General features: G+C 44.8%; 1 protein-coding gene across 4 annotated transcripts; it reads left to right on the forward strand.

The window, feature by feature from the left end:
- The first annotated feature begins 172 nt into the window (after nt 1–172).
- g6pd (glucose-6-phosphate dehydrogenase) lies at nt 173–24,567 on the forward strand. Of its 4 annotated transcripts, none has more exons than XM_088909064.1 (13): nt 173–220; nt 1,461–1,591; nt 7,352–7,389; nt 7,640–7,748; nt 12,342–12,559; nt 13,239–13,397; nt 13,521–13,646; nt 13,754–13,847; nt 13,958–14,144; nt 14,302–14,537; nt 14,783–14,859; nt 18,081–18,173; nt 20,939–24,567. In XM_088909064.1, exons 1-13 carry the CDS (start codon nt 199–201, stop codon nt 21,027–21,029), a joined length of 1,581 nt encoding a protein of 526 aa, XP_088765190.1. In that variant the 5' UTR covers nt 173–198; the 3' UTR covers nt 21,030–24,567. The 4 variants fall into 4 exon arrangements, with proteins under 4 accessions (XP_088765190.1, XP_088765195.1, XP_088765194.1 ...); XM_088909069.1 differs by lacking the exon at nt 173–220 and adding an exon at nt 254–380; XM_088909068.1 differs by lacking the exon at nt 173–220 and adding an exon at nt 254–368.
- Nucleotides 24,568–25,537: the final 970 nt, after the last annotated feature.

The raw sequence follows: 25,537 nt of genomic DNA on the forward strand, positions 1-25,537 counted from the left end.
GGAGCGCTGCGCCATTGTATTGGTCTGTGCCCCTGCCTGTCAGTGCAGGGTGAGCTAGCGCGGGCCGCTGATTGGTCCAGGTGACCTGGCTGTCAGGGCAGGGCGGATCGCTGATTGGTCGGAGGCAGACCCTGAATCTGTTCGGCCTCGAGCTCGCTGTTATCGAACGCTTCAGTGACGTCATTGAAAACTCCCGAGATGGGCAGCCGACCGAGTGCTGGTGAGTTTCTTTCAACCAATAACCTTCCAGAACGCGGCCGAGTCATTTAAATGCGGGGTGACTATAGGGAAGTAAGCAAGAAGGGAAATTGGGAGTGTGTCACGATCCGAACCTGCTCCGGGATTTGCAGACTCGCTGTTCTTCGCAAGTAAGTGCAGAGGTGCGCGTTGGCGCCGGTGCCGGTCGCTCAGATGCTCCAGCATCGCCCGGCTGCCCCTGGCTCCGCTGGGCTGTCGGTGGTGTCGGGGTCAGTGCAGCGGGGCTGTGGGCGGGTAGTGCCCCTCTGCGCGCAGTGTCACTGTGCCACTGACTAGCCCAGTTATGCAAAAAGCGAGATGAGGCGGTCAATGCGTCTTGCTAATAGTAGCTTTGAAGTGAAATCAGTCTTCTGTTGGTAAGCACGATTATCCGCGGATTAGTCCTGAGTGATGGCTGCATCCCAGGGTGTTCAGCCATAGTCACTCACACGCGGGCTGAGTTGAAAACTCCAGGAGTTTGCTTATTTTGTACTGTTACACTATGAATGGAGTATACTATTACGTACTTTTTACATGTTATGCCCACCTTTTCTATTTTTTTGCAATTGAATCAGGCGCTATAGGTCAGATGTGAAAACCTGCTCTGGGTTAAGCTCGTTGCTCCAGAGTGCTGTTTATGGGTTAGAGTGCATTAACATCCTCGAAAAAATAAGTATACCATAGTTTGAGTAATTACTGTATTTGTCCATTTGTAAGTACTGACAGAAATGTAATATCTTTCAGTACTCAAAACAGACCACAACAAAAATATTGTATAATTTTTTATATTTAATGGGGTTTTATTAATACATTCTTTTACCTTGTGGTAAATAAATTAAATGCAAAATGAGTTTCTGTATCAGTTATACAGTAAGATAGTAGGCGGCTGCCATCTGTCCCTGAGTTTAGACAACCAGGTTTATTAAGAATGTTAAATTCAGGGACTTCAGGGATGAAGAGGCTGCTGTAACACTCGATACTGAGGCTGACCCGCCGCTTCCCGACGCTGGACGTTCCGGTCTGTGTCTCCTTCCATTCAGGAGAGCTGTGTCCATCCCTTGTGCAGCGATCTGCAGCCTGTCTCCTGGAGAACACAGCTCAGTTTTAGTCAGCAGATCTGGGAAATGTGTAAACTAGCAATTCAGTAAATAACCAGTAACAAAAAGACATTCGCGGTTCTACTGGAATGAAATCCCCAGTCTCTCGTCTCGCTGTGTCTCCAGAGAGAATGAATTCTCCACCGCAGACCCCACTGAGCCGATCAGAGGTCTTCGGTCAGCTGAGGAAGGAGCTGTATGATGATGAGGAGTTCCACCAGTCCGACACCCACATTTTCATCATCATGGGTGCTTCTGTGAGTACCCCTTTTCTGCAGTTTGCGCTGCATGAAGAGAGCCACCTCCATGAGTGTTTGGGGTGTCTGGTGTGTGGTGTGCTTGGTGCTGCCAGTCTAGTGATCGATTATCAGTGACCCTATCATTTGCCCTGATTTCAAATGGCTCACAAGGTCTACAGCTCTCTGTTCTGTTAATTTGTTCAGTGTTTCCATGCAGATATTGCCACGATCCTGTTGTCAAGCTATGGGGGGTAATGTGAGCTCCCTGTAGCTTCTGAGAAGTGCAGTTCTCTGACCTGAGCAGGCAGGGTGTCAGGACAGGGAAGCGATGGGTTTGATTACAGTCAGTGAACAGAACGCATGAACATTTTCATTATCAAGCTGCCTCGGGGAACATGTGATTGTTTCTTCCTTATTTTTTTCAGCCTGGCCTAGGGTAATTTCTCATACTTGGAAAATAAAAATAGTTTCTATTTCTGTGGTTTAAAAGTAGCTGTCGTCCTGTGGTGATTTTTACTGGGAACGGCACTGCGGTACCCAGCCCTCCCCTCTGCCTCTGATGAAAGTGCAGCCGTTCACTGGTCCTGCAACAAAGGCAGGATACAGCCTGAATGTGCTAATACAGCTGTTTGGACTGTCTGAAAGAGAAGCTTCAGTCTCTGTTTAATTTGGGAATATCTAGACATTTTACAGACTTACCGTATGGATTTTCATAAATTATTTCAGAGTAAAAACATCTGATTTTCTGAAACTCTTCTTCAATGTTTTTATTTTTTATTCTGTCAAGAGACAACATACCTGTGCTTGCTAAGTAAATAATGTAATTTTTGGACAGGCAGTAAAAATAAGGGTAGTTCCAGCTGAAGTCAAGCAAAGTCATTCTGTTGCTTCACAGTTGTTTGAAGAAATCACAGTAACCTCTTTTAACAAAGGCTGCTTGTTTGTATAAGGAAGACTGTGGTGTGGCAGCAGTTTGTGCAGAGTCACTGCCGCTCAGCACTTTCTCTCGAACGGAGCTGCAGGCGATCAGGCCGGGAGAGGGAGTTTCAGGAATCAACAGGGAAGGAGCTGGGAGGGAGGAAGGGGAAAGATTAGAGGACGTGGGGGGGGGGGGTTACTTTTGGTGTTTAATTAAAGATTACTTTTTATGACTTTTTCTTCAGCTTTAAAAGGTACACAAGGAAAAAAGATCAAGTTCACAGTGTTCTACACGTTCTGAAATACAACAGTGTATAATCGCAGGACTGGAAATTTTTCCAGGAGTCTGAGATTTCTCCAGTGTGTACAGGTCTCTTGTAAAGACCGATCTGGGTGTGACAAGAGACTCAGATGTTTTTTGTATGATAAGAGTCAGGCCAGCAGCCCTGTGGCCGGGACATCATCTGACTGTGCCCACAACAGGGCCGCTGACTTTAGGCAGGTGAACATCGCTAAGCTGCAGTGTCCAGGTTTGGACCCATTTTCTAAGGGGGAGTTTACAGTTTACTAGCAGATCTGCTGACCAGCGGTGATGGAGCACTGTCGCAATCACTTGCTTTTCTTGCTTTGAAGATTTTTTTCTTTCCACAGAGAGGGCTGCTGCCTCTCAATTCATCTGCATGAACACACCCCAGGGCACTCTGTTTGTAGTGTGGTACAAAATGTGACTTGGACAGAAAATTGCTGCTTTCAATATTTAAAATACACAATATTCGGAATATTTTCTAATATTCTCGACAAGTATTCACCAAGATGCTGTTTCTGGGTTCTCGCCACTGTGCTTGCAGTAGGGCTGGAGGCCAACATGTGATCCAGGGAAGCAGTTGGAAGGATTGATTCGCTTTTGTATAAAACTGGAGGTGATGCAGCCCCCACCTGCACGCTATGTTTTCAGCTTCCTGGTGCTGAAGGTACATACTACCTTCCCCCAGTTCCACTTCTGGATAATATGGTCCCCAAAATTACCGTTAAGATTATTCACAAGGGTGCAGTGGTCAGCACTGCTGCCTTGCAGGGCTGGGGCCCCGGGTTCAATCCCAGACCTGGGGTGCTGTCTGCGTGGTATATAGCTACAGGTATATAGACCTACTGGTGGGATAATGATCAGTGGTCTTCTGGGGACATTTGCCATGGTGTGAAAGTGTGCTTGCCTATCGATGGACTGGGGTCCCATCCAGGGGACCCTGTCTTGCGCCATTGTTTGCAGGGATAGGCTCCAGCTCCCATGTGACCCTGGATTGGAAGAAGCAGTGAGAAAGTAGATGGCTGGAAGATGAAGAGTTGTGGTGTCGCACTGTAAAGCAGTGCGTGTTGTGAAACTCTGGGGGAGCTGTTCCTAGTTGTTCAGACAGGGGGAGGTTGAAGCAAGCTTTGTTTATTGCAAAATAATTCTTACTCAACATCTGCTTTTCTAGTGAAGTGCATATTGCACATTTCCTTATTCAGATAACATCTTCAGATAAGGAATATTTGTCAATCGGAATGCAGCTTTGGCAGATGCATGTTTCTGCTGAGCTCTTCTATTTTATTTTGCACCTTAAAATACTGTGGATGTGATTTGTATTCCATAAACCTTGTGGAACAATTGGCAGGTTTCTGCACATTTCAGGCCGTGCATGATCAAAGTCAGGCTATATCATTTACTGCTCTTGATACGTGCTTTGTTTTGAGCTAAGTGTTACTTAGTTTCATATTCTCTTGGCCATATTATCCAAGCTGCCTGTTATAGACAGGGCTCCATCTGGGAAGGTGTTTTACAGTGTATAACATACAGCACCTTGTGCATTCAGTCATGCCTTTATGCCAGAATCCTACAATTTTCTTGCATTCCTGGATATGGCTGTTACTGTAAATCTAAAAATAATCAATGACCTGTTTTAAATAGAATGATGATAAATCTGCAGGGTACTGTAATTCTGGAAGTTTATTCATACACACAATGAAATAGGGACATAAATTCATATAGTACTTACTTATGCATAATTTTTGTAATCATAATAGCAGTGCACAGAGCCATATTTGTCATAATTAACTTGAATCTAATGTAGATTATAGAGCTCTTTAGAAGAGAAATGCAGCCCTCCGGAATTCCATGCATTTCACTGTTGTGTATTGGTTTTGGTTTACTTGGAAACCAAAGGGTTTGATGGAGCACCTCTGTACAGATGAAGGTTCATAGATTGTCCTCTCTGAAGTGCCAGAACCTCACAGCACATTACAGGAGGCGTCTAGACAGTGTAATCCCTACCAGAATAGGATTTACAACGTGCTCCCTACAGAGGTTCAGCATAAGTAAATGTGAACCTTGTGTTTGCGGAACTTTATTTACAACCAACATGACTTTGCTCTATGCAATGAAATTACGGTTCCTGTATAATATTTTTAGACTTTTTTAAAGTAGAAAACATTATCGAATATGTAAATATTTGATGTTTTTTGTTGCCATTTCATCACAGGTATGAATATATTTGGAAGGCAATGAAAGTCATTATGATCTTTAGTATCCCATTAAGTGATTCTTTTAAAAAATGTAACTTGATTCTACTGAATCCAAACAAGTGGAGATTTCAATTTCTATATGAGCCTCTTTCCTAGATGCAGTGATACTGGAGTCTGAGATTTTGGCCAGATGTTTGTATTGCAGATCGTTCAATCAGAGCTGCCCAGTGTTTCACAACCTGTCTCATGGTTATCATGTCAGACGCATGCTGCTTGCGCTGTGCCAGAAACTCCACTGCTGTCTGAGATGGGTGATTGGAGGTGATTATGTCAGCAGATTAGTGAGAGAGGATCTTGTCAGGTTGGGTGGAATGGTGGGGGATAAATTGAAAATGCTTCTCTAACAGTGACAGGGTACGGTGGTTTGAGTTTACCTGCCTCAACTTGTAGTTGATAGGTAATATGCATAGGAACTGGGATACTGAGAAGTTCACTGATGCAAATTAGTGCAGTTAAAAGAAAAGCATTATGACAAAAAAAATGTAATTGAGTAAAGAAATACAACAATATCTGGCTGAACCAGGGGCTCCACGCGCATTCATACCGGAAGCACAAGTGGATGTATTGGGAATAAGCGTCTCGATGGCACAGGTGTGGTCCTGTGGTGTCTGTGTCTCCATGGCAAGAGAGGTTGGTGTGTGCACACAGTGGAGTTCTGGCCAGCTGCAGTGTAATCTTATTAACAAAAGCAGTTTAACATCACACTTGTCACTTCCAATAGAAAAAGAAGAGATTAACTTAATAGAATCATAACTACATAGATTGTATTGCCAAGAACATTGTTTTTTGCTTATTTGTGTTTAATTGGAAGAGTTAGATAATTCCTTTTCTCCCTCTTCTCCATCCTTCTGTTACCATGGCTTTGTGTTCACTCAGTCAGGCTGCTCAGCTGGAATTAGTCTCGTTCAGAAATAAGCAGCTCTCCCTGTGCTGTGGATATAGAGCTTGTTGAGGAATCCTTGCACAGCAGTTTTGCAGCTGACAAACAGAAGCACACACTCGTGTGTGCGTGCATGTGTGCGTGTTTCCCTGTGTCCGTGTGTGTGTCCGGGTAACACTGCCTGGGCCCTGCAGCAGAATGGTGTGTGTGGAGTCTGCAAGCCCCTGAGAGAGATGGATTCTTACGTCAGTCAGCACAGCTGTGTTGTGGTGGTTCTGGGCTCGCTGGTGAGTGGAGGTAGAGTAAGGGGAACGAGTGAGAAACTTTTATATAATGTTGCATAAATCTGTAGCTGCATCTGTGCCAAAACAGATGGTTACCTGCAGAGAAGAACAGAGAAAGAAGCTGAACTGATGTAATTTGTTATACACACATTTTGTGCACAATCTTATTTATCTGGGCTTGCAAAGCAGTGGCTGATATAAAGGAATTTGTCTTCAGGTCTTGTCTGGTTTGTGTTTCCATGTAGGAGATTTTGTGTTCTGATTTCCTGTTTGGTTTTGTAATCAGTTCACCGCCCCTCTCCTCCCCTCCTCTGGAGCAGCACAAGCACAGCCTCCCCCTGGCCAGAGCCCCACACCTGCTCTCATTTCCTTGACTCTTTGTAGGCTTTTATAAATCACGTTGAATGTTTTACAATAATCAAATCCAAATCTAGGAAAATAAATCCACTACAATTCGGAACACTTCCTTGACCTGCTAATTGACTGCCATGCAGCAAGAATGGATATTCTGACATTGAGGCCAGTTTACTGTGGAAATAATGGCAAACAACGAGGAATATACTGTACTGGAACTGGAACTAAATGTCTTATTTTTATGCCTTTGTTATCCATAAAGTCTTGAAGGTGATATTCCTGAAGAGAAAACAAGAGATCATAATGATCTATTTTAAGATTCAGTGGCCTTTTTGATTTCTTTCCCATATAGTCTAGAGAATGAAAATGATGGGAGAGCATGAATATCTAAATTATTTTAATAGACAGCTTAGTCTAGCTCACTCTCATCCTTGTTATATTTATAGTTTACTTGTGTGTCATATTCCATATTTCTTCCATATAAACATCATTTGCAAGCTTCTATTACTGGAGTGTTGTCTAGGTCTTTGAATTTATTTAGCTGTTTCTAAATTCTGTTTCTTGCTACAGTTCCTGTTTGGTCATCATCGACAAGTTTGACAGGTTTACCAACTGTACCTGAATTGACATGCTAGTAAGATCATCAAGCCTAATGCAGATCACTTTGCTCCTCCACTAATTACACTTCCCCCAGTGTGAGGATTCTGATTATCTGGACTCTGTGTTTTCTCTCCATGAACCCGTTCTCAATCCGTTTATTTATCCATTTGTTTTCTTTTACAGGGAGACCTGGCAAAAAAGAAGATATATCCCACACTTTGGTGAGTGCAATCTGTGTGCATATTCCTGCAGTCCGAAACTGAGCCCTGTTGGGAAGCAACAGCTGAGTTAGGAGCACAGACATACAACTCGGCTGTCGGGTCAAGCAGGGCATGAAAAATATTTATTACAGGGGTTTTGGAAAGCTCGGACTGTCTCACTATCCGAGGGAGATTGTTTTGATATCGCAGGGCTGTGTGCTGTCTCTTTGGCCCAGTGCTCACTGTTCTCTCACCTCTCTGTATCTCACAGGTGGCTGTTCAGGGACAGTCTGCTCCCAGAAGACACTCGCTTCGTGGGGTTTGCTCGTTCCAACCTGACCGTGGACGACATCCTCAAAAACAGCGGGCCGTATCTCAAGGTCAGAGAGACCAGGGGAGGGCTGTGGGAAAGAACGTGGGGACAAGGGAGATGGGGAACAGGACTGGGAAAAGGAAAGGAAATATAACTAATTTTTTCTACTAACTGTCATTCAATAAATGTATGTAATTCATTTTGCACTTGGCAAGTGCCTTTGTCCTGCGTTAAGTACACCTGCTAGATTCTGTGACGGCAGCCTTTAGCCTAATGTGGAAGAACAGAGATCATTTACCACAGGGCTGCATGAGGCTCAGTGGTCAGCTTTGCTGCCTCGCAGTGCTGGGGCCCTCAGTTCAGTTCCAGACCTGGGCTGCTGTCTGCACTCAACAGGCTGAGTGGAGACATACTGGTACAGTAGGTTAAATTACTTAAATTACAGACTGCTCAAGCCAAACTGCCCCACCACATTGCCTGCCTCATCGCAACTTTGCAACACATTCTTAGATTTCTTTAGTTCTAAGATCGACAATATCCGGCATCACATTCTCTCCACTACGCATATCATTTCCATACCTCCTCCCTCCTCATCCAACTTCTCTGGTTCCCTTCTCTCCAGCTTCTCTCTTCTTGACTCAGCATCCCTCAGTAAACTGGTTACACGCATGAAACCCACCACATCTATTTTAGATCCCATTCCCACCACTTTATTTCAGTCCCGTTTCTCTTCTCTCTGTCCCATTGTCCTCAATATTATACATGAATCCTTGAGCACTGGCATCGTACCAACGGTTCTCAAAACTGCTGCCATTACCCCTGTGCCAAAAAAGCCTAACATGGCTCTCGACAACCTTAACAATTTTCACCCCATCTCCAACTTACCCTTTCTTGCAAAAATTTTAGAACGTGCTGTCACACTTCAGTTATATAACTACCTCATGACAAACAACCTTTTCGAACCCCTCCAATCTGGCTTCCGTCAACTTCACAGCACAGAAACTGCCCTGATCAAAGTCACTAACGATCTTCTAATAGCTTCTGATTCTGGTTCTCTTTCTATACTCATCCTTCTTGATCTCAGTGCTGCTTTTGACACTGTTGACCATAACATCTTACTTTCTCATCTCAAGACTGTGTTTGGAGTTTCTGACACTGCTCTCAAATGGTTCAAATCTTACCTCGCTGATCGCTGTCACTTTGTCTCTCTCAATGGGTACAGGTCTGAAATTGGTCTTGTTAAATCTGGTGTTCCTCAGGGCTCAATACTGGGCCCCTTGCTCTTCAGCATTTACATGTTTCCACTTGGTCAGCTTTTAAGATCACATGGCCTCAGCTATCATTTCTACGCTGCCAATACTCAGATATACATCCATACCAAACCTGACACTGATGTGGCTGTCTCTATTCTATCTAATTGCATCTCTGACATAAAAATTTGAATGACTCAAAACTTCCTTCATCTTAACTGCGACAAGACTGAAGTCATGCTTATTGGTACCCCCCATCAACTTCGTAAAGCCAGTCCTGTAACCCTATCTGTAGATGGTTTTGTACTTGAGCTTCAATCTAAATTGAAAAACCTTGGGGTTATATTCGATTCTGGTTTAACATTCGACCCACATGTGCAGCATATTGTCAAAACATCTTTTTTTCAACTCAGAAATATCGCTAGACTACGCCCTATGCTATCACTAACTGTGGCTGAAAAGCTGATCAACACATTTGTGTTCTCTAGAATTGACTACTGTAATGCTCTACTCGCTGGGGTATCTAAATCTACTCTGAACAAACTGCAGTATGTCCAAAATTCAGCAGCCAGAATCCTGACCAGGTCTAGTGCAAATGATCACATTACTCCTATCCTGGAGGCCTTGCACTGGCTTCCTGTCAAGTTCCGTGTGGACTTTTAAATCCTCATGCTCACCTACAAGGCTCTGCTTGGCTTGGCACCTCAGTACCTGTCTGAACTATTATTGCCTTACTCTCCACCTCGCAACCTTCGCTCCTCTAATTCTGGTCTCCTTACTGTCCCCCAAGCCCGTTGTATGGGTGACAGGGCCTTCTCCTGTTATGCCCCCAAGCTCTGGAACTCTCTCCCCAAGGATATCAGAGAGTCACCTTCTCTAAACTCCTTCAAATCCTGACTCAAAACCTTCTTCTTTAGAAGAGCCTTTACTTAACTGGTTCCATTCTTCACCCCTCTGTTTTTCTTAGTACCACCATCCACTGTCTCCTCTGTATATTGTAATTGTGTTTTATCTTGTGTATTCTTTTTATTTAGTGTTGTTGTCATTCTGTAAAGCGCTTTGAGAAGCCACCTTTAAAGGCGCTATATAAAATAAAGTTTATTATTATTACTTCTGGGAAGACTGTCCCAGGTGTGTGCATGGCTGTGTGTCTGTCCTGCACGGACCCTGAATTGGATGAAGCAGTTCGATGATGGATGGACAATGAAAAGTGTTAATGAGCACTTATGCACGCAAATCATGAAGTACTTCCTGAGAAGAAATGAACATGCTGACATTACTGAGGGACTGAGGACAAGAATAAACAATGGACATTTTTTGAAAATTTTTCTTCGTTTCTCTCTGGAGCAGTTGCAATTTAGATTTAGTGGCACCTAGCAGGTCAACTAGAGGACAGCGAGAGAGGTACTTTCCTGAGAATCATCGCCAAGTGATGATCAAACCAGTTCTAACTGCAGAAAAATTTAGAGCTGGGTAGCAACTGATCTGCATCTTTCAGGGTTAAGTCTGTTTCCTGACTCTCTCTCACAGAAGTCGCTGACAAGCCCACTTGTCATGTTTGCAAATATCGATTTGTCCAGGAATGTAATCAGTAGCAAGGGGTTTAATCAGGGGTATTAATCTGAAACAAGAAATACACAGAATACAATTTACATTCTTGATAAACGTATTGACAATTTAGTGAAGACAAAGCCCAGATATAACCTCTAATCTCATACGGCTAAACAGTTCTTGTTTCAATAGAGAGACAATAAACTATGTCTGAAGGCTAAGCTTAAAACTACTGCACTGAACAAATTTTGATTTCATTAAATGTGTAAAAAATAATTTTAACACCTGGTGGAAGGTGATAGAAAAAGCACCACTGCTTTGTTAGCTCCTTCACAAGCTTGGTTTGAGGGTGTAATCTGTTTCAACATAATAGCTTGTACAGTGACAGTTTTAAATTATACCCATTGCACATGAATTAAAAGCAAGTATGCTACAAAGTCTGACAGCAATAGACCAAGAGCCTTGCAATGAAAAGATGCAGTTAAAAAAGCTAAAATAAGTTTGCAAAGCAAAATGAAAACGGCACGTTACTAAATCAGAGACTTGGGGCACAAAGTGAAGAACTCCAACACACAAGAATGCACTAAACCTTGGTACCTAGTTTGTGACTCTGCAATAAATAATTAAATAAAATTCTGTACTGCTCCCTACTGCAAGAAACAATTTATTGAACTGTTCCTAAATGTGTTTTTTTTTCCCGTTCTCCTGGTTCTGGTCCAGTAGTGAGGGTGTTGCAATATTTAGCTCAGAGTTTCCTATGTAGACTATAGGGGGGAAGTCAAAGGGAAGTAGTGTTATTGTCTGTATTAGAGATAATATGAAGTTTCCATTAGCTCAGCGTGACTCCAGCAGGCTGGTTTGTGCCTCCAGTGAAAGTCCCTGAAGTGGAGCTGCCTGCCATTGTAACGCCTGCTCTGACCTCTGGGTGGCGCAGTGATACACAGCTCCTCTGTGCATGTGCGAAGACAGCTAATTAATAAACGCAATTAATAAATCATTATTATCATCACTAAGAGCATTTAACCAACACAGCTTGCTAAACATTTGGTATTGTTACATCTTTTGCTGTCTATGCAGGTATCTTTAGATCTGTGATTGTACCGGCTGCCATTTATGATGTACAGAGTCAGTTTTCCTATCACTTCTGTTTTCTTCTGCAAACACTCTTAATATGTCCTGATGGCCATAAAGGTAAGAATTGCTTTATTAAAGCCTCCTTTGGCCTTCCTGGTGAGCCCTTCTCGTTTTCCTTCTTGGCTACTTTCTCATAAACATTTCATGTGAAAACTTCAACCTGCCCACCCTAACTGTACAGGTTTGAAAGGAGGCAAACTCTTGCCTTGAGACGTCTAGTCTGAGCTGCCCTTTCTGATGTGTTTGATCAGGGGAGTTTCTTGATCTTTATTGCTCAGAACTCAGACGTCCGTGTTCTAATGTGCCTTTTCCTAGGTGTTCAATTATCCTGTAAACATCAGGCGAGTTGCAGTATCACCTGTTGTGCCTGTAAGCTGCCATTGGAGTGAATACTGTGGTATTCAGTGATCCTCCTTGTCACTCACAATTTGAACTTCCAGTGCCCTTGTTTACTTTCAATTAAAAAAATGTACTGTTTTCTTTGGCAGTGACAATGTGCAAATTCGAAATCAACTTAATTGTATGAACTGTACCATTAGCTTTGTGTGTGCAGGAGAGATGTCTCAGTATTTGCTTGCAGTATGACTTCTTTTCCTTACCAAGCAGCAGTAGAAATGAAAATGTGCGGTCTTTCATTGACTGAAGCCTTTGATTACCAGCACAACGTACCCTCTCAGCCCTGCATTCCCTCAGCTCACGGTCTATATGCCTCTCTGTGTCCCCAGGCAGTGGAGTCGGAGCAGGAAAAGCTAACTCAGTTCTTCCAGCGGAACTCCTACCTTTCTGGGCGCTACGGTGAAGAGGCGTCGTTCCGCAGCCTCGATGCCCACATCTCCTCGCTGCCCAACGGGACCTGTGCCAATCGCCTCTTCTACCTGGCGCTGCCCCCGAGTGTGTACCAGGATGTCACCCGGAATATCCGCCGTGCCTGCATGAGCACCAAGTACGAACGTCCTGCAGCTCAGCTGGGCCCCTGTGCCTCATTGCTCTCGGTGCCAGAGGCGTGTTCCTCTTTATCCCAGTCATGTGACTGGTCCTGTGTTGCACCATCTCATCAGTGTTGCTGTGTGACTCTGATCTGTGTCTGTGCTGCTGCAGCACGATTCCTGCACAACATTCATCCACAACACCACTGTCTGGGCAGAGGATAATTTCCACGGGCAAAAATGCCTCTCTGCCTGCTTGAACTCTGCCAAAACGCTGCTCGAGTTTCCCTCTAGATTTCAGAGGGGGTGACGTCAGAGGCAGCATGAGCAGTGCTGTTATCTGCTTTCTGTGTAGGTGTATAGATTTGCATTGTCATGGTGTTAATGGAGAGAAGATTCACAATCAAAAGACACTTGTCTACTCGGTATGAGAAGAGTTTCTCAGAGTTTCTCTTGAACTGGGGTCTTGAATTGTCCTCAGGTCAGCCTGTCTTCTCACACTGTGACTTCAGAAACCTTTTCAGAGGTTTTTTTTAAGTATATGAATTGAAAGTGGAGATTGTGTCTGTGCACAGTGGGGTCCAATGGTTATGTTTCTGCTGTACCAAATATTCATACAAAGTAATAAGACTTTGTATGTATTGACCACTTCCCTCTCTTTATCCTTACTCCTGTTTCTCTCTCCTTGTCTCCCAGGGGCTGGAATCGGGTGATTGTGGAGAAGCCTTTTGGGAAGGACCTGGAGAGCTCGGACCAGCTGTCCAAGCACCTGTCCTCACTTTTCTCAGAGGAGCAGATCTACCGCATTGACCACTACTTGGGGAAGGAGATGGTCCAGAACCTCATGGTGCTGAGGTCAGGACTCGGGGAAGCTGTCTCTCGAAACAAATGTCTACACAAATCAGCACTTGATCCTGTATATCACTCAAGATCTGGTGACCTGATTGAATGCTTCTGTGTTCACTGTCACTCCCACAGGTTTGGGAACCGAATCTTTGGCCCAATCTGGAACCGGGACAGTGTGGCGTGTGTGGTTCTGACCTTTAAGGAACCTTTTGGGACACAGGGCAGAGGGGGATACTTCGATGAGTTCGGCATTATCCGGTATGTTGCAACACAAGTCTTTGTGCCCCTCTTTCCTGTTGTCTGTAGAGTTTGTCTTCGTCAGAGGTTCACTGCTGAATTGACTGAAGCTGCTCTCTCTGTCCCAGGGATGTCATGCAGAATCACCTGCTGCAGATGTTGAGCCTGGTTGCCATGGAGAAGCCGGCCTCCACGAGCTCGGATGACGTCAGAGATGAGAAGGTGACTTACACAGACTCTCTTTAAGAAGCTGTGGCAGCCTTAGAGACAGCATGTTTCTCTGCGACATTCGCACACTGCGGTGTGTGTTCTGAGCCCTGTCTCCCCTGCAGGTGAAGGTGTTGAAGTGTGTCCGGCCAGTGTCGCTGGATGATGTTGTTCTGGGCCAGTATGTGGGTGACCCCAATGGCGAGGGGGAAGCAAAACTTGGTTACCTAGACGACCAGACCGTACCCCGTGGGTCCCGGACAGCTACCTTTGCCACAGCTGTGCTGTTCGTCCAGAATGAGCGCTGGGATGGTGAGGGACTTTCTGATTGTCTGCCAGCCTGTCTCTGCCCTCCAGTGTTCTTCGTGTTGCACGGTGTTTGTCTGTTCCTAATTCCTCCCCCTCATCTCAAGCCGCGGTGCAGCGTGCCTCTACACCCGTCTCCGCATTCCCGTCTCCTCCTCTGCAGGGGTGCCGTTCGTGCTGCGCTGCGGGAAGGCCCTGAATGAGCGCAAGGCGGAGGTGCGGCTGCAGTTCTGCGATGTCCCGGGCGATATCTTTGGCCAACACTGCAAGCGCAACGAGCTGGTGATCCGAGTGCAGCCCAACGAAGCCGTCTACGCCAAGATGATGACCAAAAAGCCTGGAATGTTCTTCAACCCAGAGGAGGCTGAGCTGGACCTCACCTATGGCAGCCGCTACAGGGTCAGAGAGACAGATGTTGTCATTTTGATGAGTAATAGACAGTGTTAGATCTAATGATTTCCGCTTATCATGTTCTAACTTAAAGGAGACCGCAAGGCTAATAACCATAATCTAAGCGTAATGTTAACATTCAGCTCTAACCTCGAGCACCTGGCCCCTCAAACCCTACCTGCCCCCATGCAGGCAGTGTGTTTGGGCAGGAGGGGCCGTTGCTGATGCTTAGCTGCCTTGTCTCTGTGCTGCAGGACGTGAAGCTGCCCGATGCCTATGAGAGACTCATCCTGGATGTGTTCTGCGGGAGTCAGATGCACTTTGTCCGCAGGTCAGTTTAGCTTGGATGTGAATTTGCTCTGGTTTTCTCTTGCTGCTTCAGCTTCCTCCTGTCGTGCGAAGATGAGCTGTCTAGGTTAGCTGGGGTCTCTAATTTGACTGGCTGTCCATCCAGGGTGTATCCAGCCTTGTGCTCATCGTCTGCTGGGTGAGGTTCCTGTTCAATGTGGCCCGGTATTGTTCGGGTTTTTTTTCAAAAGCAGTTTTTGAAAATGTCTGGATGAATTTGTCCTTTCAAGACGAGCCCCTGTTTCCTGGAGTTCGTTCGTAAAGAGCTATGGGACAGGACCACAGTGGTACTGGGCAGCGTCTGGGGGAGGCAGTTAGGTGGCCGAAGGATGAGTGATGGAGGGAGAGGGAGACGCCAGGTAAGGGGTGGTGGGGGAGGAGGAAGTGGGGGGAAGTAGCAGCAGTTGTGTGGAGCTGTTGTGCTTATTGCTATGAGGCTGTTCCTGGCTCTGGCAGTTTCCAGTACAGGATATCGGCAATACATCCGATATGGAGACATCTGCAGCACAGCATGCAGCTGCAGAGTGACTGGAATTTACGTTGAGTGAGAACTTTTACAGGCAGCCATTCACATTTCTTACCAGAATCAAAGTCTAGAGCACAGCAGCCCATAGAGTTTAATAAACTGGCGAGGAAATGTATACAGTAGTTGGTTCTGTTTTAAAGAAACATGGCGAACATCATGTCTGTTGTTAAAAGGGTGTGATAAGAGCCAAAACTAGTGTAAAAAGTGTCTATGTGCAGATTAAGAATTGTTGAATGCACCAATAAAGGTGATGTAATTAGCAGAGCACTACAGAGATCTGTGTTAGAATCTATATGATGAGTAAATTTGTGACGTTTGCAGATGATGATAATATAATAATAAACTATTTTATATAGTGCCTTTTAAAGTTGGCTTCTCAAAGCACTTTACAGAATGACAACAGCAACAACAACAATTTAAAAATAAACAATAAAAAATACACAAGATAAACACGGTGAGAATACGCAGAGGAGACTGTAGATGGTGGTAGAAAATACAGTAGGAGCAGAGGGGTGAAGAATGGAACCAGTTAAGTAAAGGCTCTTCTAATGAAGAAGGTTTTGAGTCTGGATTTGAAGGAGTTTAGAGAAGGTGACCCTCTGATATCCTTGGGGAGAGAGTTCCAGAGCTTGGGGCCATAACAGGAGAAGGCCCTGTCACCCATACAATGTAGACGGGCTTGGGGGACAGTCAAGAGGCTAGAATTAGAGGAGCGAAGGTAGTGAGATGGGGAGTAGGGTGATAATAGTTCAGACAGGTATTGAGGTGCCAAGCCATGCAGAAGTCAACATGAAACTTGACAGAAAGCCAGTGCAAGGACTCCAGGACAGGAGTAATGTGATCACTTGCACTAGACCTGGTCAGGGTTCTGGCTGCCAAATTCTGGACATACTGGAGTTTGTTCAAAGTAGATTTAGATACCCCAGCGAGAAGAGCATTACAGTAGTCGATTCTAGAGAACACAAATGTGTTGATCAGCTTTTCAGCCACAGTTAGTTACGATGTTACAATGCCAAACTGCAATAAATGCAGATGTTTTGGGGAACACAAAATTGTCTGCCGCAGTCAATGCGTCACCATTTTAATTGATTAATGCTTTCAGTATTTACATCTTGAGCAGATCTTATTGCTTTGAATAAGCATCTGCCAAATGAATAAAGGTAAACTATGAGGAAGTGCGTTTAACACTGAGAACACAAAGGGTTGTGGGAGTCTGGAACACGTTTGCTCAGTGCTGATGCAATGATGTTGAAGCGAAAACCTTGGCTTCTTCCAAGAAGTGGCTGGATGAGATCCTCAGAGCGACTGGCTTCAGTGAAATGAGGTAGATGAGGTGAATGGCCGCTTCTCTTTTGTCTAAAACCTTTGTTGTTATACTCTGCTGCCATCTGCTGGATTCACCAATATAATACAGCTCACCAAAGCTGCACCACTGCTTTTCCCACCACTATTTAGGGAAATATTTACAAAAAAGAGGGGAAAATCCTAATGTTATCAAATCGGAAAAGCTTTAAAGTGCCTGTATAACAATTCAGAAAGATCAGTTTAGAACTTCAGCAGGGCCTTCCCTGAAGGAAAACAACACTCTGGTGTCCATCTCTTCGAGAGGAGTGGGCCAGCAAACGAAGAGTGAGGTGCAGGCTCTCTCCAGCAGATGGAGCTCTGCTCTCATTTCACAGACAATCACTCCTGTGCATGAACTTGCTGGCTGAGTCACTGTACTGATTATGCTAAAAGGAGCAGGATGGCAGGTTAAAATAAAGCTATAAGGGGATCTGTTGAAGAGCTTGTTGAGGATATGAAAAGGAAAGTAACAAAGACTGTGATTGTTCTTATCACTGTGAACTCATACCCACTGTGACTGAGCTGCAGGCGGTTAGTGTGTGCAAGAGGACCAGGGTCCTTGACCGTCTCAGGCTCTGGCTTTGGTGAAGAATGGCAGGCAGCCCCAGTCAGACACCTCCGGCCACACTTCTCTTCCTCTGCTGTGAGACTGGCGCTCTGATGGATTAAGCTCCAGCTCTCCCTATTAAACCCCACCCTGCTGATTACTGTTATAGAGGTGTGCACAGTCCACAGGCTAAGTTTAGCTCCACGTGCATCAGGGTTAGAGCTGTGTTTCACTGTGTCACCATGAGCTCGGCGCTGATCCAGGTCATTTCCTTTTCTCTTCATACCAGTCATCTGTCTTTACTTCCCCACACAGCGGCAGACAGATTCGTGTTCACAGAGCATCTGTGTTTGCACCAACCGGACTGCTGCTCCAGCACACACATCCAACACAGCAGCTTCTCGTCTCGCTCTGCCTGGTGTATCATACAGGACCTGGCACTGCAAGTTTGATAGTTATTACATGGATGCAGAAATGCTGTGGTAAAACCACACAGTTTGACTCTGCAGTCATGGGCGGCTCTATAGTGCCTTCATATGGACGTATCAAAGGCTGTCATTGGAAACAGTTTTTAAGAGCTTAAGAGCTTTTAAGAGTTTCCAGAGCTTCCATACAAGCTTGTAGCTTGTATGCAGGAGTTCAGGTCCGTACCTCCCCAGTTCCTGTTGTCTGTAGCATTTCACACACCCACTGCACATGACCACATTGTACCTCGGTCTTTTTTATTTTATTTCTTGCTCTTTCAGTCCTGTGTGTGCCTGACAGTGTCTTGTTATCTCTCCTGCAGTGACGAGCTGAGGGAGGCCTGGAGGATCTTCACCCCGCTTCTGCACAAGATCGAGTCTGAGAAAATACAGCCCCTCCCCTATACCTACGGCAGGTCGGTGCTGAGAGTGGGGCAGTGCAGCAGTGGAGAGAATAAGCTCCTTGCAGCTCACTGTCTCAGTGTGACTGGCTGTTGCAGTACTGTGCTGGTCTGATGGGGGACCCAGGTTGAATATCTCGACTCTGTTGTGACTGCACAGTGTTCTTACAGCTGCCAGGAGCACATTCTCCCCACAGCAACAGATTTCATGTTTGGGACAAATTAATTAATTATTGGTCATGCAAGAAGTTGACTTCACTATGATAATATATGAAATATATTTTCTGCTGAATAAGAAATACAGTATTTCTGTTTCACCCTGTGGTTCTCGGGTGATTTCTGAAAGTGTAAGCAAATGTGTTACATGTGCATGACCCAGAGGGAACTAGGGGAAACTAAGGGGGATGTGCTGTATTTAACACATGTGGGACAGGAGACACTGCTTTGCACGGAGGCTTGGGGTTTCTGGAACAGGCTGTCCATTCTCGGTGCTCATCAGGGCAAGTGAGGCACAGAGCTCTGAGCTGGCTTGAAGCCAGCAGTATAACATTGATTGTTTCATTGTTACTTGTAACATTTGTATTAAATGGCTAAGAACTGTTAGTGTGACATAGTTTCAGCAGAAAAACCTCGATTAAATCATGGTCTGAGTAACTGCTCTTACCTCCTTGAATACATTTGCTCTTTAGAAGTACAGAAATGTGGTTTGTTAGACAATATATGCACTTACTATCGGGTGCTTGATGTTATCCAGTTACTTCAGCTAAATGCAAAGATAATTATAGTTATTTGCCTTTTAAGAAATGCTGATGTACTGTAAACCAGCCTAGTTTTCCTTTGTTCCCACTAAGCTCGTTTCCTGGAATTCAGCTGAGTCTGAAATCCGACACTGGCGTGTCTATTGTTAGTGTGCAGCACCTGACTTACCTGAGTGGAGGAAAGTTAGATCGACAACGTGCTCTATGTTTTAACAATTGGGTATTCACCTGCATTTCCTCTCGACCGTCACCTCCTGCCGATTGATGTAAGGGGGGAGCAGAACGCGGAGCGACAGGGAGAGTGGCTGCCAGGACACAGAGCCCAGTGACGCACAAACAGGTGTCCAGGAGATATGGACAGCAAACCCCCTGGCTTCTGTGAAGGGCTCTGCAGTGCCCCCCCTCCTGCCCCAGGAGCTCAGGGCTGTTTGCAGTGTCACAGTAGAACATTATACAGTAGATTACGTAGGTCAAGTCTGATTACGTCAGCAGGCGCAGGCTGCAAAGGAACAAGTAAAGGTTTATTCCTGCTGAAAAGGGAAGAAAAGAAACGCAACGTTCCGGCTTTGGGTGTGACGCTTGTCCTGAAGGAAATTTGCAGTCTTCTGTACGGAATTTAGCCCTGGATCTCTCCCGAACATGTTTAGATGTTTAGATGTCTTTGTGGCACTAGCCTAATCACGAATGAGGGTTTGTGTACAGAACTCACTGTTTTCCTCTCTTTATCTACTTCCCTTTATCTGATTAATGAGGTCGCCTATGTTCATGGATGAATTGGGTATGTGATTCAGTGAGCAGGGAGAAAGGGAGAGACACGCTTCTGTGCTTGCCGATCTGTCTGCCTGAGAGGCGCTGTGCTGCAGGCAGGGGCGGTGTGAGGGTTTGAGGTGTGTGAAGGGGGGCATTGGGCAGGGGGGTAAGCTGGTGTTTGTAGTGTGATGGAAGGGGGGTCTGGTGATGTCAGAGCACAGGAGAGTGAGTGTCTCTGCAGGCTGGTGTCTGTCAGTGTTGCTCTGTGTTTGGGTGATGCTGTGTCCTGAGCTTCAGGGCTCCTCGATGTCTGTTGGTGCTACTGTGAGAGGTGGCGAGTTTCCTCAATTATTCTTTGTGGACCTTTATAGTCCTCTCTGTGAGCTCCAACACCTCTCTTAATTCAGCTACATCTGCGTCCTTTGTTGCACTGTTGCATGTCTTTCATTTCAGTCCTGTGCTGTTTGAGTGCCGTCCTGGACTTGCGTACTTTTGCTAATTTCAATACCTTGTATTGTATCTTTTAGCTGCCTCTGTTAACCTTGCCAAAATAATTTCTTTGAACTCTATGAAGTCCAGGGTAGAGTGTTTCTTTCTCAGGAACCTCAGTGAGCTGTGGCCTGTGTGATCTATAGCAACGACAGTGTGGTTTCGGGGGGAGTCGGGGGGAACTGTGTGTCTGGGCTGTGTGGTCTGGAGCAGCGGTAGTGTTGACGGGGGCTGCTGTCTGTCGGTTGCTGTGTTTGCAGGCTCAGTGTCAGCTGGTGTCGGAGACTCGGCTTGGGGGAGCCTGGTGACTGGGCCCCCCCCTTATTTCTGGGGATAGTTTCCCCAAAACTTGCATTTCAAATACAAAACAGCTAAACTGCAAGTCTTCATTCCCAAACATATTTAAAAAAAATTACATACAGGCTTTTTATAGGCTTCCTTTTTTGTCTTTTACCCTTTTTTATTTTTTGGTCTATTTTTTTTTTCATTTTTATTCCATCCATTCTTTTTTTCCCTTATCTATCCTTATTTCGTTTCTTCTTTCTTTTGCATTTGATCTGTTTCTCTTCAGATGTTAGACCCTGTCTTAAGTTTTCAGCTCCTGTATGGATTCCCCCTGTATTTCTCTGGATTATGCTGATGTTTGTGTTTTTCATTGTCTTGGAACTATTCAGATTTCTCTAGGGTTAGGTCTGCACTGTACAATTACAGTAAACAGTGAAGGCTTTAGAGGAGGTAGCTCTTCTTCCCCTGACCTCTCTCTGTCCCTCTCTCTCTCCTCAGCCGGGGGCCAGCAGAGGCAGATGGGCTGCTGAAGAAGGTGGGGTTCCGGTACGAGGGGACGTACAAGTGGGTGAATCCCCACAAACTGTGAGGGACACTGAGGCACAGGATGGGGGGGGGGGGGGGGGGGGTGTGGGTGAGCTCCAGTTTACATGCCTGACAGCAGGTTTACCATCATGATGATCAGGTCCACAGAGGTGAACGTGCTCAGGGACAGACACCAGGCTGTGGGAGAGGATGCTGTGCCTTAACTATTTGATATACAATAAAGAAATTTAAGTTGCTGTTAAACCTGTGTGTTCAAAGCTAACTAAACAGCATTGTTTGTGCCACTTACTGGCTTGCATTCGACCGGATAAGCTCCATTTGTAAAAACTAGTCTGTCTGGTGTCATTTGACACATTCCAATTTACTGCCATTTAAATTTGACAGCTTCATAATTCAGATAAATCAGTTTTGGCCCCGACACTATGACTCACCCTCTGCCTGTGCGTGAGAATGAACGCATGTGTAATCGCTTGCACACAAGATTTGTGCTTTTTTAATGGAAAAACATTCAAGTTCTTATCTCGGTCATCTCTTCCCTAAATACTCCTATTGAGGTCTGAGCCCTCCTTTGCTGTTTAGCCCCAGTGAAACTGGACACCAAGCATGGTTTTAAAGTAACAAGTAATAGGTTTATTCCATGCTGAAAAAAAGAAGAAAGAGAACACAACGTTTCGGCCGTGGAGCCTTCTTCAGGTGGAGTCTTCTTCTTCTCACCTGAAGAAGGCTCCACGGCCGAAACGTTGTGTTCTCTTTCTTCTTTTTTTCAGCATGGAATAAACCTATTACTTGTTCCTTTGCAGCCTACGCATGCTGACGCAGCTACCCACCTGAACTACTATGGTTTTAAAGTGCCCCATTGCCCCCTTTGCCCTGCCTGAGAGGACAGTAGTGCTGTTTTCTGCCAGGGCACCTTGGCACAGTTCTGTTCAGGAATACAAGAGCACCCCTACAGCTGTTCAAGCCTGTACTTCAGTATCCGTAGAAAAGAACCTTATATTCAAGACAATTTATATTTTAAGTTTAATGGTATAAAACTTGAATGTTTTTTTTAGTAATGCAATCTGTGACAAAAAGTCACTAATATTTAAATTTGTTTGGGGCATTTACCCTATATTTATTTTTTTAATGTTTTTCCATGATTTGTTATATGCAGCGACTGGTTGGTGCGGTACTGTACGTGTCTGGTCAGTGGCACTGTGCTGTGACACTGCTGACCGGCTCCTCTAGGGCAGATGAGGAAATTAACTCCAATATTGCTTTAAAACACAAACCTGCATTTATACTTATATTTGCATGTAATAAACCTCGATAAAATAAACAGCAATAAACCCACAGCCAGTGCAGTCAGTCTTAGAATTTGAAAAGCTTAGTATTGATTGAGGTTTGGTAAATACTGCTGATTGATCCTGGAGCTCAGGAATCACCTGTCTTAATATAGGGGTTGGGGCTTTGAACTTTGAATCTTGCTTATTCTGACCAAAGCGTCTGAACCAGGGTCTTACTTTGTTATCAGTATTTTTACTTCAAGTGTAAGCAGCATTTATATTGTTGTACAAATATATACACTGATATGATATATCGGGATGGACAATAATGCTGTACACAAGGCCAGGACACATACATTCCTTTGCATTCAAACACTCCTCTTTAAACTTATGAAATATACCTGAAAATGATCAATCGCATGTGCTGAAGTACATTGTTGTAGTTTTAAAACCTGTGTGATTTTTGCTGTCAAACTCAGGAGGACACCGAGTCCTGCAGGACACATACAGCATTCCTGCAGAATTAAAGGACCCTAAATCCTTATAGATCCCAGAAGCTATCCCATAGAATGACTTGAGGAATCCTTGATTTTTGTCTTATGAAAGGGCTCTACACAGGAGCCTGCTTGGGGGCTCCCCAAGTCCTGGAGCAGAGTGAGTGTTTGAGGAGCTCCGCTGGAGCAGTCAGCTGAGATGGCCCTCAGGGTTTCAGTGGTTTCCTCCAGCGTAGTGGCAGCAGTGAGGCCGAGCACACTGCTCCGCCCGGCCATGCAGGCGTCTGACCCAGGCAGGGGTGGGCGAGTCAGTATGACCTCTGCGAGTCCATTTTATAAACGTTGCATTTTTGTTTTCAATGCAATATTTAGCATAGGTGCTTGTCCGAATGCAGTTTTGGCCTCGCAGCTCAGAGATTACCCATTCAAACCATTCCTCCTCCGCAGGTGCAAAGATATAAAGTCCAGCCGATTAACAACTGGCAATTCCCAATTGGAGGCTGCAAAAAAATCCAACTAATTATTTCTTTAAAAAATAAAGTGGGCACCAAATATTTTAAATATTTTATAGTTAAAAATGCTGGGATCTTTTTTTTTTCAATTGTGTTTGTAGTTGAAAGATATGAGAATTTCCCTGTATGTGGGAATGGAGGAAGGTACTTGGTCTGGCTGGTCTGTCTGGTTTCCAGCAGCTGATAAAGCACTCTTGAGGGATCTCAGTGACTCAACCACTTCCTCAGGCACAGAGCAAACGTCTCTGACATATTCCTTATTACACCATGATTCTCTACAGTGAATTTCAAATAAAGTACCATGAAACGTTCAAATCTTTAAGAAATCAATGGCCAATGTGCTGAAGAGCAAGGCTTGCTTGATGAGGAGGAGAAGGGATATTCGTACCTCATAGGGTAAGACTCTGTGCAGCCTCTCTATTCTCGCTGCTGCTGTGTTTCTGGCAGTATATTAGCATTTCCATAACAATACAAAGCTACCTTCAGTTTTTGAGAGTTTTTTTGTGTATTAGAATCCTTTAATAATTCTTTATTAAAGCTTCAATGAAATAATGTAATAAGAACCGCACGGGTGGTGGTCTACATTTTTGCTGCTTTTAGATTTGTTTTTCTTTATTTGCTTGTTCTGGGGGTGTGTGATGGCCCAGGCAGTGCTGGGGCTCTATGGGTAGTGGCAATAAGGTGTCCCTGCTGGTAGTCTGCGTTTCAGTTCACTGAACTGAAAGAAAAACAGCCAACTCATCTCCTCCAAGTAGCCGGCTTTTCTAACCAACGTCAACATCACCCCAATGCTGACTGGAACTTCCAGACCCAGTCCTAAGGGACAGGTGTCTGGAAGGAAGCTGTGTGGAAGCAAGTTAAAGTTTTGGGATGATTGCAATCCTGGTAAGGCCCTGTCATTGCTGGATTTGATACATTACCTTCATATGAATGAATTGCCTTGATCTTGTGCAGCTGAAAGGCTGTATCGCTCAGTGAGCCAGCTCTTTAGTCTCCTTCCCTCTTCCTCTCACAGACGGGGACACCTTGAAATACAGTGGCAAGACTGAGCCGCCAGGGTTGCAGGAGGTTTCTAGGTTTCATGTTTGCTGAGCTCTTAATTACTTTGTGAGCTAATTATTTCCTATCTTTTCTAGTGTTAACCAGCAGTGATGTTAATGATGCTGGTGTTGATTCACACCACAAACCTCACACTGCCTGGAGCCTGCAGTTTTGTAACAGAATTGCTTTTGCATTTTGTATTTTTTTTTTGAGAAAAGGAAAAGATTTTCTGAAAAAAAGTCTTAATAAATAGCTTCAGCTCTGGAGCAGCTTTGTGTGTGTGGTGTTTCTTCAGCCAGGAAGCCATGGGCTGGTTGCTCAGGATTTAGTGAATTGTAAACTCAAAACTGCACCACAGCAAGAGTCCTCTCCCCTCAGCCACCAGCAGAAGCAGGGCTGTGAGGTGAGCACTCCAGGAATTAAACGATGGCATCTATATGAGCAAGCACCCAGGAAGAAGCGTACTGAGGAGGAGGAGGATGGTCCTGCCTGGGCTACCGTGATGATAGAGGCCACTCCTGATCTGACACCCCAGTCCATCACAGGCGAAGTGAATTCACAGTTGGGGTTCCTTGAAGCCATAAACACACTCTCCCACCCCTCCTGCAAGGTCATGGTCTCATGATGTAACCCCAGTGTCCTAAACACTTTCAGACAAATCACCAGCTTTTCTTGTCACCATCTGCTCCTGAAAATAGATTCATGCTGCTGTCTGACAAGAAGTCTCTTGTTTAGTCTCTGCTTGAGCCCATCTGATGCTCATTCTTACAGTGATGTTACGGTCTTGTACCCTGACCCAGTTTATGGTCTCAAGTGAATATTAGAACCAATAGCAGCTGTGGTGTATTTAATTATTTCGAGTACAGAGATATATGCCTAAAATAGTAGGAATAACAGACATATACACCAGGGGTGTCCCTCCTGCCCCTGGAGAGCCACAGTCCAGACTGTTGTAAGTCAACATTAGTATCCAATTTACAAAATACAATTAGAAGGTTTAATCTACTTCATGTAAATTGTGTTCAAGGAGTTGTTAGCTCATGACTCATACTTTCTTTTGCAGAGGATTTAAAACGGTCATGTTAGAAAAAACTCGGGGTGAGATTTGGCTTCATGTATTTGAATATCCTACAGAATGCAGGATGTCCTGTCTAGTCAGTCTGCAGCAGTTACACTAGTGGCAAGCACGTGTGTGTGACAGCGTAGTGTGAAGACACAAGGCTAGACGAATAGAATGTA

This window comes from Atractosteus spatula, chromosome 2 (assembly GCF_055471065.1).
Source record: "Atractosteus spatula isolate fAtrSpa1 chromosome 2, fAtrSpa1.hap1, whole genome shotgun sequence".
Classification (NCBI taxonomy): domain Eukaryota; kingdom Metazoa; phylum Chordata; class Actinopteri; order Semionotiformes; family Lepisosteidae; genus Atractosteus; species Atractosteus spatula.

What these genes read in the sequence shown, in the direction of transcription:
- g6pd (XM_088909064.1), top strand. Translation starts at nt 199, where the DNA reads ATGGGCAGCCGACCGAGTGCTG. An exon ending in CAGAACCTCATGGTGCTGAG is followed by an intron (nt 13,398 to 13,520) that starts GTCAGGACTCGG and finishes TCACTCCCACAG; the next exon opens with GTTTGGGAACCGAATCTTTG. An exon ending in CCAGAATGAGCGCTGGGATG is followed by an intron (nt 14,145 to 14,301) that starts GTGAGGGACTTT and finishes CCTCCTCTGCAG; the next exon opens with GGGTGCCGTTCGTGCTGCGC.